The sequence below is a fragment of the Lepidochelys kempii genome, chromosome 1 (genome assembly GCF_965140265.1).
Source record: "Lepidochelys kempii isolate rLepKem1 chromosome 1, rLepKem1.hap2, whole genome shotgun sequence".
Taxonomy (NCBI): Eukaryota; Metazoa; Chordata; order Testudines; family Cheloniidae; genus Lepidochelys; species Lepidochelys kempii.
Genome location: NC_133256.1, coordinates 243,827,023 through 243,841,856, shown reverse-complemented (window position 1 = coordinate 243,841,856; position 14,834 = coordinate 243,827,023). Strand labels below are relative to the sequence as shown.

Genomic DNA, 14,834 nt, shown 5'->3' with positions numbered 1-14,834 from the left:
TCATGTAAACAGGCTAAAAGCACTGCTCAGTCACAGACCCCTTATTGCTTTCTGATTTCTAAGGAAAAAATAGCAATGATTAGTTTGCCCACCACGAAGAGAAAGATGACATGACCTTAGGAACCAGGAAAGCTTCCTGGCAAGATGGACCCCATGAATCAATTTACATAAAATAAATCTTTTGTGAGCTTAATATTACCTTTAAAAAACTCCATCAAGTAGCCAAGCACAAGCAGGACACAGATACTACTGTTGACCGTTGCCTATTTCCAGCCATTATATGCTCTAGTGAGTGGTTTTGAACTCCTAATTCCTCTCTCACTTTCATTTTGTATTTTCATCACTGGCTAACAAAAGAGGCACTGGACCAAATTCAGCCCTGGTGTAACTGGGTGCAACTCCTATGGATGCCAATGGGAGTTGTATCCACTTACACAATAGATTAACTTGACCCACACCATCTAGAACCAGTTTTTGTACATGTGGGAGCTGACGTTCTGCCAGCAGCTGCAACAGATTACATAGGAGAGGACATTTTGATTTTAAAGTTGACAGAAGGTGCCCAAATTACATCGTGTGTGCAGTTTTGGGGTCCCCTATTCTGCTAATCACTTTGCACCACATGCACCCAAGGAAAAAATGTTTACCTGGTATGGCCACGGTTAACCTTTTTTCCTTGCTGAGACGGTACTCATGGATGAGTTCACTCATGGAAGGGGGGCCCCTCAGAAGAAATGATTCTGTGGAGGTGGGATCAAGGGGGGCTCTTAATATATTCTGTAGGTAGGTCCCTGAAGTCCTGGGATGGCTCTGATCACAAGGGGAAGGTGAGAATAGTCTTGCAGGAGATCCAAGAAAAATACATATGGAAACAAAAGAGTTTTACTTTAATTATCTTTAAATGCCTCATGAATGACAACAGCATGCTAATTTGTTTAACAGGTAAAACCAGCTAGTGTTGCCACCTCCTATCATTTCCACAACACGACATGTTGCCTGTGTTGGAAATTCTTTTTCATAGTTGAGGAGGAGATGAGGTTTATTTATTTATTCTCCACCCTCCTTCCCACCCCCGATCATTATATTCAGCATTTAGTGGGCTCCCTGAACATTTTCTTATCCTTTACATTGTGACCAGAAAGTACAGGGAAAGGGAATGAACACCCAGGACACTTCACTAATGGAGTCCTTTTCAGTGTCAGAACCACTGACATCTCCACAACTACACAGCTTTGGCATGACAGTCAAAAGACAACATGAGAATTCACTTCTTGAACAACCAGAACATCTGCTTTAAGTTATAAACAGCAGTCATTCCCTTTGAATATGCAGAAAAGTTCATCCGAGTGAACACATCCATATCCTTCTCCCACTCACGAGGAGACAGAGGCAAGTACTAGATCAGTGGCTCCCAAACTTTTTCCGCCGCTTGTGCAGGGAAAGCCCCTGGCGGGCCGGGCCGGTTTGTTTACCTGCCGCGTCCGCAGGTTCGGCTGATCGCGGCTCCCAGCAGCCGCAGTTCGCTGCTCCAGGCCAATGGGAGCTGCTGGAAGCGGCGAGGGACGTACTGGCCGCCGCCTCGCCACTTCCAGCAGCTCCCATTGGCCTGGAGCAACGAACTGCGGCTGCTGGGAGCCGCGATCAGCCGAACCTGCGGACGCGGCAGGTAAACAAACCGGCCCGGCCCGCCAGGGGCTTTCCCTGCACAAGCGGCGGAACAAGTTTGGGAACCCCTGCACTATAGCATATCAGAAAGGTTTTGTTTGTTTGGTTTGAAAAAAAGCATTGACATGCTCACAGAGCATATCTTTTTAAAAATTTCTGGAGGTTATTTTGCTGTATGCAAAACCTTAACTCATTTTAAAAGGACAAACAAGGTGCACTGAAACACTGACAGAATATAGTCTACAACTACAGTAAAAAGGAGGAGATAACATTATGGGTAGATGGAATCAGAAACACACTTAGCCAGGCTTTGAGTTTTGATCAGCCACTATTTTTATCCTCCCCTCTCCCTTCTCCCCAACCAAAATAATAATAATAATTATTATTATTATTAATAATAATAATCTGTTTACAATTCAGTGAATGACTTTAACTAAAGTCTGGCCACTGCACTGTACTATAAAGATCACTGCATGCATACCTTTTCCTCTGAGTGCCACTGCTGACCAGTAAGTTTGGTTGCTGTGGGCCCTGACTATGCAGGAGGAAAGTGTCTATGGTTGGCACGGTGGCTGATGCTTCCTCACTTACTTTAGAGCGGCTGTCCTTGCTCTTTCCAAGCTTGCCTTTGCTGCGTCGGGACTGCTCGTGATCGAACTCTAAATCCTCCAGTCGCTGGGTAAGGGCAAGTTTTTGCTGGATAGCCATCCGCAATAGAGAGTTTAAGGTCTTCTTCTCATCCTCTGCAGCTGCCAACTGCCTTTGCATCTCATCCAGCTGTGTGACATACTCATCACACCTGGAGAAACAAATGGAATAGAAGCCTAGTGAAGTATTCTAAGAACCAAACAGAGCAAAGCAGAGATGGGCCTGAACTAACACCCCAAATCTAAACCATAGACCATGATTTGTATCAAGTTCACAGCTCAAACTCATCTCTAGGCCTAATCTCAACCTTGCCCCCCCACTACTCTGAGATTCAGATCTGGATTTCAAACTCTCAAGTTCAACAGGAGAATTTGGATCCAGAGTACTGGTGCGGCCCATGAAAACTTTTCAGATTTCAGATCCAGCTTATGTGTTCAACTCTAGGGTTTTGGTTTAGGACCATCCCTAATTTTGAGCACAATTGTGATGTGGGCAAATTAAACTGATAATTTACATAACATGAAGGGGGTCATAAATAATACATTCTATCTAAAGCAAAGTATTACACAACACAATATGACAAGAGCAGGTATATCTTCATTCAATACCCAATATTGCATAGATTGTGTGATGAGATGCTATCAATTATTAGCCAGTGCTAATTGTTCAAAAGATATATGCCACTTTTAGGGATCAGGAGGTTGTTCGGTGTTTAGGCCCATTCAGTCCTTGACCAGACTTCCAACAGGGAGCCAGTGAGGCAAATTGTAGTGAGTAGGGTTTTGTGATGTGGACACTTGCTCGTTTTACCCAAAAGCTGTCAGGTGGTAACTTTCAGACCCTCTAGCTCACAGCCTTAGCAGAATTTGAAATGGTGAACTGTAAATAAAAGCTTTGTTTCCCATTACCATTCTCCTAATCCACATACTTCTCCCATCACTTCAGCGTTGGAGCTAAACAATAATTCGCATCTGATCGTACCCCTTATCTATCCCTCACTTATTTTACATCTAAGTTTTAGTCTTACAACAACCTGACATTCTCTCACTATTCTAATTGTATATTATTTACATCGGAATGGTTGAATCATGAAACTCACTTTGTACAGAAATGTCAAAGAAATCAATCACTCAACAGTTTGAATTTCTACCCCACAGTTCTCCTGGTCACACTCATTTGGGGACTTTGACCCATGCTGCATCTCATATTTGGTCTTTGGAAGGTTTTGAGGTACGACTATATCGCCCAGGTGATATCGTTAATGTTTATAAAATGCTTTGAAAATTAAAAATGAGTCTGACTTAATAGTGGGCCAAGACATTATGTCATGGCATTAGTCAGTTGCTGGAGTGAAACAGCTTTAATTCTATTAAACGAAGAGCCTCTTTTCCAGTCAGAACTCTTACTAGATGCAGTCCAATTGTCCTGCTCTATGGATAACTAGAATGGTATAGTATCACTCATTTTCAGCAGCATCAATGCTTCCTACATGCTTTTTAAAAAATACTAAAATATGCACCCACTATGTTAGAAATTTCATTACAAAAATTGTTTGAATTCACCACAAAATAAAAAAAAGATCTATTTAAATAATAAAATCCTACCATTTCTGTCCTAAGAGCAAAATCCTATTTAAGTGTCACCCACAGTAACTCCGCTGAAGTGTATGGAGTTACTATGGATTTACAACTGTGTAACAGAGACGAATTTAGCCCTAATAGGACTATCAACAGGAAGTAAACACCCAGTCCACCATTTTATTTTCTCTCTCAAAATGTCTGACTCACAATAAACCTCTGAATTCTCGCTAACTGAATGATGAAACCATTTAGTCTATGAATTGTATCCTTCAGTTAGAAAGCAGGAACACAGTGTTTGGAAAATTCTTACTCAATCTATATATACATTGTGCTCTTCTTTCAAGTGATTTTAGTTTTAGCTTTCATATGCAAACAAAATCACTGTAAGCCAGCCACAGCTTCAGTTTATATCTGCTTTCTACAGAGCTTTAACAAGCAGGACTGCATTTGATTGTTCAAGCTATGGGGAAAAACAGATTTTGCCGCAATGTTGGCTGGCTTACAGTCATCTCTGACACCTCTCGCTGATAGAAGCAGTTTGATGTTTATGGATGTTTTAATAAATCTATTTGACAGGGCCACTAGAATGATGTCAGCAAATTAATCAATTTGAAATACAAATGGCTGTAATACCCATGATATCTCAGATTTAAATTCTTACTCACTGGGATCCGACAGATCTTGTATCTCCCTTCTCCAGTTTTCCTCTTCAGTTTACCCAAGAAGAGATAAAGAAACTTTGACTTCTAACTACATCCCCAATAGGAAATTTACAAAAAAAATGTAACTACTAGATTCAACACCACAAACTCTTGCAGTACAACACTCGCAACAGAACTGATTGCTTTGCTTTCATATGCCAATGATGCAGTTTCCTTGTTGGGTTAAAATTAGTTGACTTTAGACCTCAGAGAATACATGCTCTGCAACTGCACAACTGCCTTGTAAAACAGTGTAACTTTGCAGTTATTATTTAAACATAAGGCTTAATGAAGATGTAGGTTATTAAAACCAATTTAGACAAACACAGTTCTCACTGCCATATAGGAAATCATCATAAATTGGCTTTAGAAGTTTGGACGTACAAGGAGTCTTTTTTACTGGTTGTTTGTGACCTGACATGCATGTTACCGATGACCTAATAAAAGCAGTTCTCTGACTGTTATCCTTAATTTTCTATACATCATAAACTTATTTTCATAACGGCAATTCTTGACAATTCATTGCAGGGCAATTAAAGTCACTTGATCTACACCACTACTCAAAGTATGCTATAATCTCTCAGAAACGTACAGCCCATTGTTTCTGTGTTTTGTTGAGAACCAGTGTTCTAAAAGTTTAAGGACGTCAACAAAACAGTCAAATCAAAGACTATGATTGGCTTTTGAGGCTGCTGAATCACCAAAGTGCTATAAGTCTCCTTGAAGTCCACAGTGGTGGAAGCTATTCCCGTTTACAGAAGGTTGTAGCCTGTTGTAGCCATGGTACTTTCCCTCTTATGTTAAATATTCCATACAACATGCAGTCATGGGATAAAAAGATAAACATTTCTGATTAAAGAAATAATAATAATGTGCATATCTATAGGGCCTTTCACCCAAAGTCTCCAAATATTTTACCCACATTAATTAAGCCTCGCAACATATTGTGGCAGAAAGAAGTTAAGCGCTAACATGAAATTAGGCACAGTCCTGAACTTGGGGTGGTAGCTATGCGGAGATCCAAGAGGCATTGTGGCTCAGAGTGGGGGTTTTAAATACACCTCAGTGATTTAGAAGCACAAATTCTACTGCCTTTCAGAGGGACTTGTGCTCCATCCTCAGAGTCACAATTTTCTCCTTCGTTACTCTTCCTCTGGTATGGAAGTAAGCAGATATTGGCCCATATCACCAGTCAGTTACCATCACCACCCCCTACTCCCAACACAGGCTCAGCTGTGATGGCCAGCAAGAAGGTGGGGTGGGAGCCAAGACCTCTTCTCCCTTCCTTCAGCACTAGACTGCTTTTTCTCACCTCCTCTCACCATATCGTCTGCTGTGGCATGTGGAAATTAAGGTTGTTTTTTAAAAGCCTTCCGTCTATTACTATGCTCTCTCCATGTGCGTTACTCTGTCTGTCGCACTGTTTCATAGAAATGATGCTCAAACCCTCTGCCACTCACTCAGAAGGAGTAGAGAGGGCTGGTGTCTCGTATCAGCTCTAGGGATACAGGAAGGAGCAGGGGATTGAGTGAGTGGGTTAGGGATCAGATCTGGGGCTCAGGTGGGCAGCAGCAGTTGGCAGGGGATTAAATCAGCTTCTGCTCGTCCAGGCAATAAAATAGGAATTCAAATTCTACTCTGCCAGCAGGGTTCCATCTACAACCATGGCCCCAGCAGATCACTTCCCCTGCTGAATAAGCTTCAGCATGCATACTCTATTAATATCACAAACAAAAAATGCCATTATAAAAGAATTATGTCTGAAATAATCTTTTAATGGAGTCCAGCTAGTGCCCCAAAACATGATTACACTTAAAAAACTTCTTCACCTTTAAAAAACCCAAACATTAGAATGTCTGGAGATGACCAGTTAAGAGATCTAGCCTGTTCCCCACCACCACATAATATTTCCACACTCAGCTAACGTGGCCTATCTGATCTTAACTGACTCCCTAACTTTTGCAAAAATCCATGCAAAGGTCAAAACAACAACTGTCTTAGGAGAGCATGGGAAACGGATCCTCCTTTGAACAGGAAATGGATTTTTATCAAATCTTCCCCTGTGGGTGGGTGGGAGGAGATCTAGAGTTGTGGGGAGCATGTGCTCCTGGCAGGGGAGAGGGGGCAGATGGGGGATCTGCCCCTTTAGCATCCATGTGAGGAACAGGACTGCTGTTTCCCCCTTGAAGACATGAATTTAAAATGCTGCATCACCACAAAGATGGTATATCTGATTATGTACAGCAGAGCACCAGAACAAACAAAAGTTTCCCTACAAAACAGGGAAGTGTACTTCATAGAGGAAAAAAACACTCTCCTTGCAAATACTATAAAACGGAAGAAATCATTTTAATATCCATATTTATAATATAAATATTCTCTTCTTTCAAGAACTGCCATTCCTGCACTATGGACTCAGAAACAGGAATCATGTGATGCAGGGTTGCCATAGGGACCACTCTACTTTTCTTGAACAGCAGACTACACAACTGAATTTTCATGCTTAAGGTTAAGCTACAACAGAGTCGCGATTAGAAAAATCTCACATTCTTCCATTTTTTCCAGACAGATTTTTTTTCTTGAATGGATGCCCACAGTACATTGTTTGGAGTAGCAATTTTTATTTAGACAAACAGTGCTTCAAAACAGGGGACAATGACTTGCTGCATCATTTGAGCATTTGGAAAAAGCGACTTAAATATAAAATTCCTTAGATTTTGGGGGAGGGAGAGGAGAGGGGACATTTTCAGCAGAGCAGAACCAAAAAAATGTACTGATACATATGATCTGCAGTGAAATTTTTTTAAAAACACACTGACTTTTTATGACTGTCTGTACCCACAAAATACTACACAACCTTTTTGAATACTACAGTGCCACTACCTTTAACCAACACTGCCTTCTATAATTCATACAGTGAAATTTTTAAACACTGATGCACGTCTCTATGTGATGTTACTCATGACTCTAGTTAACTCTAACAGACATATGGAGCCTAATTCCAAATAGATCAGGCTGCAATAGTGTCATCCGTATTTTATTGTTTTTACTCTATACAATTAGGCTCATATAGGAAAACTATATGCCAGTAAAAGGCATTTGATTTTGATAAACAATCCCTTGATTACAGTGACCACAACAATGCCCTTCCATGGTGTGATGCATGGCCAGAAAGGGTTAAACTTCCTGCAAAATAAATGACTTAGATTCAACCCTTAAAGACATGTGGGGAAAGAATGTTTGTGTTTTTGTGTATTTACATTACATATATATATATTATAGGTAGTGGTGGACAAGGTAATCAACAGTCCCTGTCTATGCTGTATTTTGATAATTCAGAGATCAAAAGAACATCCTAGCATTTAAATTAATTGTAAACACAGGATCTCTCTGTATACATCTCTCTTTGAAATGTATAGCAAATCATCTGTGAATGGTGGAGGAACAAGCAAATTGCCTTATGTTAACTCGTATTGCTAAGTACTGGTGGAGGACCTCCTTCAAAGTCATCCTAAAAAGAAAAGGAGTACTTGTGGCAGCTTAGAGACTAACCAATTTATTTGAGCATAAGCTTTCGTGAGCTACAGCTCACTTCATCCGATGCATGTATGTATCCGATGAAGTGAGCTGTAGTTCACGAAAGCTTATGCTCAAATAAATTGGTTAGTCTCTAAGCTGCCACAAGTACTCCTTTTCTTTTTGCGAATACAGACTAACACGGCTGTTCCTCTGAAAGTCATCCTAATTACCTTTTGCTCTCTGAGGGATTCCAACTTGTCAAAGACGACATGAAATTGTATAAAAGATCCTTCTGTCCTGATCCTGTTAATCTCAGATCTGCTTGACGCTTCAATGCAGGGGAAGCTTAAGACACAAGGCTGGGATCCCAGTGCTGACTGGTCTCCCCTGAATAGGATATTGGACATTGGACTATAACCTATGAACTAAATTCTAAAGGAAAGCTTTGCAGCCACTAAGCTCACCATCTCTGCTACAAGAAAAGGAGTACTTGGGGCACCTTAGAGACTAACAAATTTATTTGAGCATAAGCTTTTGTGAGCTACAGCTCACTTCATCGGATGCATTCATTTTTTTTTTCCACTGAATGCATCCAATGAAGTGAGCTGTAGGTCACGAAAGCTTATGCTCACATAAATTTGTTAGTCTCTAAGGTGCCCCAAGTACTCCTTTTCTTTTTGCGAATACAGAGTAACACGGCTGCTACTCTGAAACCTGTCATCTCTGCTATGTATCTGAACCTCAATAATTGAACTTATGTCTATATGTATATTGATCTTTTAACCATACTTTCTCTCTTTTGTTTTTTAATAAATCTTAGTTTAGTTAATTAGAATTGGCTGTATGTGTCTATTTGTGTAAGATCTAGAATATTCAATAACGTGGGAGGTAATGTGTCCAATTCTCAGGGACTGGTAGAATCTTTTCTTTATATGATGAAATATGATTTTTATCATATTTGACGTGGGTACCGGGATGGAGGCCTGAGGCTGGGTACTTTAAGGGGACTGTGTCATTGACTTCTGAATAACTAACGAGGTAATTAAGAAGCTGTTTTATGCTGGCTTGGTAAATCTAAGTATCAGAATATCCACCAGCTATGGGGTTTGTCTGCCCCATTCTTTGCAGTTCACCCTAATTGAGTGAATCCCAGCAATTTTCTAGGCGCCTCAGAGTTAGACAGTGCAACCCTCACCATCACCCTGCCTACGTTTCTTTGTGAATCCAGCCCAAGGTGTATAATCAGAGCACCATGAGCTACTGCTGTCTTGCTAGGAGTGTGTATGGGGGTGGGGGGGATGTGAGAAAACCTGGATTTGTGCTGGAAATGGCCCACCTTAATTATGCACATTGTAGGGAGAATGGTCACTTTGGATGAGCTATTACCAGCAGGATAGTGAGTTTGTGTGTGTGGTTTTTGGGAGGGGAGTGAGGGGGTGAGAGAACCTGGATTTGTGCAGGAAATGGCCCAACTTGATTATCATGCACATTGTGTAAAGAGTTGTCACTTTGAATGGGCTATCACCAGCAGGAGAGTGAATTTGTGTGGGGGGGTGGAGGGTGAGAAAACCTGGATTTGTGCTGGAAATGGCCCACCTGATGATCACTTTAGATAAGCTATTACCAGCTGGACAGTGGGGTGGGAGGAGGTATTTTTTCATATTCTCTGTGTATATATAAAGTCTGCTGCAGTTTCCACGGCATGCATCTGATGAAGTGAGCTGTAGCTCACGAAAGCTCATGCTCAAATAAATTGGTTAGTCTCTAAGGTGCCACAAGTACTCCTTTTCTTCTTGCTAGGAGAGCAATAATTTACAAAGGTGTTTTCTGTGTAACTTCTGCTGGATTGATAGGGTAGCAACCATTGTACCACTAATCATTTCTGGATCTACTGAAATATTTCTGCATTGTTACTTGTGAAGTGGAGACAATGTCAAAAAAACTATAGTCCACACATTCAGCTATGGAGGAGTTTTTAAATCACATCTTAATGCATCTTGATACTGTGCTCTCTGCAAGGAAAACCTTACGAGTATAGGGTCCTAAAATTGGCACCACAAAAACTATGTTAGCATGTTAGGAGCAAATGGGAGAAGAGGATATTCTTAAAAACAAGAGAAGCATGAAGAGTACGTTCATACATGAACTTAAAGCAAAAGGGTGTAATTCATATCACAGTACAGGGGTTTATTCCCTTATCAATAAGCAGGAGATTTATGTGGGCAACTCTCTTTAGTGGTAAATGGGCTTACCAATTTTAATCACCCATATCCTAAAAGGGGAAGAAAGTCCCAGAATCTGTAACTTGCCCTTTCTTTTATTTTTGTTGATATCCTGATGGACAGTTTCCACTTTATTTTTCATGTTCAGTTAGTATTTAAAAGATGACTTACAAGAATACCTATATTCTTTAAGGACCTAACATAAAGCCCAGTGAAGTTAGCAGAAAAACTTCTATTGTCTCCAATACGCTTTGGATCATCCCCTAAATCCTGCAGAGTTTAGAAATGTATGCTCACTATCCCAAGCGGGACAAAGAGGTGCATTCAGTATTCCAACAACCTAACATTACCTTGACACTTCCTTTCTCAAGCTTCTCAAAGTCCAGCCACATACAAATTACTGGCTCATGTTCCACATGATAAACAGTCTGCTTTATGCCACTGATGCCACAACCTCTTCAGGTCCCTGCTGCGTACTGGAATGGCCTACATCTATGTATACCTCACAAAGTGTGCTTTTTAAAAGATTAATAAACAGATTTTTAAAATCTATACAAAACCATGCATTTCTGGAGTGAAGTCATTGAAGCTACATTCACTCAAACCAGCTGTTGATCTGGCTCCTAATTACTATAGAAAAGTTCCTGTATGGAACTGTGCATATAATATGGTTAGATTAGTGCAATGGTTCTCAAACTTTTGTACTGGTGACCCCTTGCACACAGCAAGCCTCTGACTGGGACCCCCCTGATAAATTAAAAACAGTTTTTTATTAGGGTTGTCAAGCAATTAAAAAAATCGCGATTCGTCGCACTGTTAAACATAATAGAATACTATTTATTTAAATATTTTGGATGTTTTCTACATTTTCAAATATTTCAATTTCAATTACTACACAGAATACAAAGTGTACAGTGCTCACTTTATATTTATTTTTTATTACAAATATTTATACTGTAAAAAACAAACGAAATAGTATTTTTCAATTCACCTAATACAAATGCTGTAGTGCAATCTCATTATCATGAACTTACAAATGTACAATTATGTACGAAACAACTGCTTTAAAAATTAAAACAATGTAAAATTTTAGAGTCTGCAAGTCCACTCAGTCCTACATCTTGTTCAGCCAATCACTCAGACAAATAAGTTTGTTTACATTTGCAGAAGATAATGCTGCCCGCTTCTTGTTTACAAGGTCACCTGAAAGACATTCTCATGGCACCGTTGTAGCCGGCATCACAAGATATTTACATGCCAGATGTGCTAGAGATTCATATGTTCCTTCATGCTTCAACCACCGTTCCAGGGGACATGTGTCCATGCTGATGACAGGTTCTGCTCGATAACAATCCAAAGTAGTATGGACTGATGCATGTTCATTTTCATTATCCGAGTCAGATGCCACCAGCAGAAGGTTAATTTTCTTTTTTGGTGGTTCGGGTTCTGTAGTTTCCGCACTGGAGTGTTGCTCTTTTAAGATTTCTGAAATCATGCTCCACACCTCATCCCTCTCAGATTTTGGAAGATAGTTCAAATTCTTAAACCTTGGGCCAAGTGCTGTAGCTATCTTTAGAAATCTCTTGGTACTTTCTTTGTGCTTTGTTAAATCTGCTGTGAAAGTGTTCTTAAAACGAACATGTGTTGGGTTATCATCCAAGACTGCTATGAACATGAAATATATGGCAGAATGCAGATAAAACAGAGCAGGGGGCATACAATTCTTCCCCAAGGAGTTCAGTCACAAATTTAATTAACACATTTATTTTTTTTAAATGAGCCTCATGAGCATGGAAGCATGTCCTCTGGAATGGTGGCCGAAGCATGAAGGGGCATACAAATGTTTAGCATACCTGGCACATAAATACCTTGCAACGCCGGCTACAAAAGTGCCATGCAAAGGCCTGTTCTCACTTTCTGGTGACATTGTAAATAAGAAACAGGCAGCATTATCTCCTGTAAATGTAAAAGTTTGTCTTAGCGATTGGCTGAACAAGAAGCAGGACTGAGTGGACTTGTAGGCTCTAAAGTTTTACATTTGTTTTGTTTTTGAGTGCAGTTATGTAACAAAAAAACCCCCAAACAAACTACATTTGTAAGTTGCACTTCCACAACAAAGTGATTGCACTACAGTACTTGTTTGAGGTGAACTGAAAAATACTATTTCTTTTATTTATCATTTTTACAGTGCAAATATTTGTAATAAAAATAATATACACTTTGGTTTCAGTTACAATATATATGAAAATGTAGAAAAACATCCAAAATATTTAACAAATTTCAATTGGTATTCTATTGTTTAACAGTGCAATTGAGACTGTGATTAATTTTTTTGAGTTAATCATGAGAGTTAACTGCAATTAATCGACAGTCCTATTTTGTATACATTTAACACCATTATAAATGCTGGAGGCAAAGCGGGATTTGGGGTGGAGACTGACCTTTTGTGACCCCCTATGTAATAACCTTGCGACCCCCTGAGAGGTCTTGACCCCCAGTTTGAGAACTCCTGGATTAGTAAATGATAGGGTGCTACATGAAGCAAGAGCCTGCAATAAATGTGGTGTCAGAATAGAGGGGGAAAATAGGATGATTTAATCCCATAAAGTGCTGAATATATCTCTCTTTCTTTGGTTACTTGGGGGAATTCAGCACAGATTGCTGCAGGTGTTGGATCTTTCGAAAACAATTATTTGCAGGTCACCTTTAAGAAACCAGCTAAAAATGAAAGTTTCCTTTCAGAAAAAAAAAAAAGAAAAAAAAAAGACAATATGTGATTAATTATGCTCCTGCTGGGAAGAACTGAAATATTCACTGCAGAAGGTGTGTGACATTTTTAAACCTATGAACGAGAAGATAATAAATGAAATACTGCCAGCTGTAGAAAATAATAATTTACAGTGCAATGAGAAATTGCAGTAACCTGATAATCATCAGTGCTGGGTTATAGCAGAGCCATACTGATGGAGAATTATAGATTTTTTTCCCAATGGTAAATAATAAATCAGATGGCAAGGACAAAGATGGAGTTTAGCCATGTGAAGGTTTTTACATGGCAGAATCACTGTGCCTTTTCTGAGTGTGAATGAAAGTCACATAAATCTAATGTTTATTTTCCACTTCAAAAAACAGAGTATAAATCCAAATACAGAGGGCTCTAATATAATTATTTATCACACTTTACCCAAGGCTGTACTGGCATTGCCACTTAAAAGCATTATTTTCAGAGGCATGCAGCTTGGTGCCATTTGGAAGCTTGAAACTTTTGCAGAGTCTGCATTCCAAACTTCATTCTCCTCCATCCAACAAAGCTCTGCTATTGCAGAAAGCTCAAAAGCTTGTCCCTTCCACCAACAGTAAAAGATATTGCCTCACCCACCTTGTCTCTCTCACTGAGGAAAGCAGTTTTTGTATCCACATATTAGCGCATCAAGACCATGAGAAGAAATGCATGTAGGGGAGAATGTTCTCACTCACATCATAGGCTTGCCCTTTCAACTACTGAGCAGGAGAGAAGCCTATGAGGCAGTTTCCCTTACCTGGTTGCAAACATCGCTCTCAAGGATGAGAAGGTTGCTGCATCTTCTTTCAAAGCCTTTAATTCATTTCGCAGTTTGGTCATGGTTTCAGTCACCATTGATTTTTCATTCTCATATTTATTCTTCAGATTGGCCAGTGCCACTTCAGCTGTCTGAAAAAGAGAGAGGGATATATGCTTCTGAGAAGGGAATTTGCTAACAGCTAAGAGGCCAGGTTATGATCTCATTTCTGGCTTCCACCTTCGTTCACAAGTTAATGCACCATGAAACCAGTGATATACCTGAGATACGTTGATGATATTTTCATCCTCTGGACAGACGACCTAAACTCCCTCACAGTTTTCCAGCACAACTTCAACAACCACCACACTCTCTCTAGAACATTCCCACACCAGCATCAACCTCCTGGATACCACAACCTTCAACAATGGAACTCTACAGACAACTAAATCCATGGATCACCACACTTACCTTCGTAGATCCAGAAACCACTCCAAATGCACCATGAAATCTGTTAGCTACTGCCAGCCACTTAGATGCCTCAGAATATGCTCTGAAGAGAAAGTCTGGGATACACACTTAAAACAGCCTTCACGAACAAGGAGACTGCACCGGAGAAGTAGATCACATCATGGAATGGGCCACCTAAATACCTGAGGAGAAACTGCTTCAATACACCTACAAACCCACACTAGAATCAGGTATCAAACATTTATAATCCATATTTGATGGGGACCACATCCTGAAATTTTTTCTCAACCCCCCTCTTCTGGCCTTAAAACAACTCCACAACCTCACCAAGTTCATCATCACAAGCAAGCTTCCCACAGACCAGGGGACACATCAACTCAAAGTGGCACCAGATCCTGTCAGACCAATAGATGCAAAACCTGGTGAAATATCTCCACTGGTATGATGATCAATACCCCCACAACACACCTTTGAAGGCCATGGGTCCTA

At 40.1% G+C, this 14,834-nt stretch overlaps 1 protein-coding gene across 14 annotated transcripts in view; it reads right to left on the bottom strand.

Moving 5' to 3' along the window:
* Positions 1–14,834, bottom strand: part of BICD1 (BICD cargo adaptor 1) — a 267,972-nt gene that overhangs the window by 43,928 nt on the left and 209,210 nt on the right. For 5 of the 14 annotated variants that reach the window (XM_073321703.1, XM_073321694.1, XM_073321720.1 and 2 more), the window contains exons 6-7: positions 13,875–14,026; positions 2,257–2,464 (exon numbers count right to left, since the gene is read on the bottom strand). In XM_073321703.1, coding sequence (XP_073177804.1) covers positions 2,257–2,464; positions 13,875–14,026 — 360 coding nt within the window. Of the gene's footprint in view, positions 1–647; positions 839–2,146; positions 2,465–13,874; positions 14,027–14,834 lie in introns of those variants that run through there. The other 9 variants (XM_073321643.1, XM_073321662.1, XM_073321652.1 and 6 more) reach the window with 4 other exon arrangements.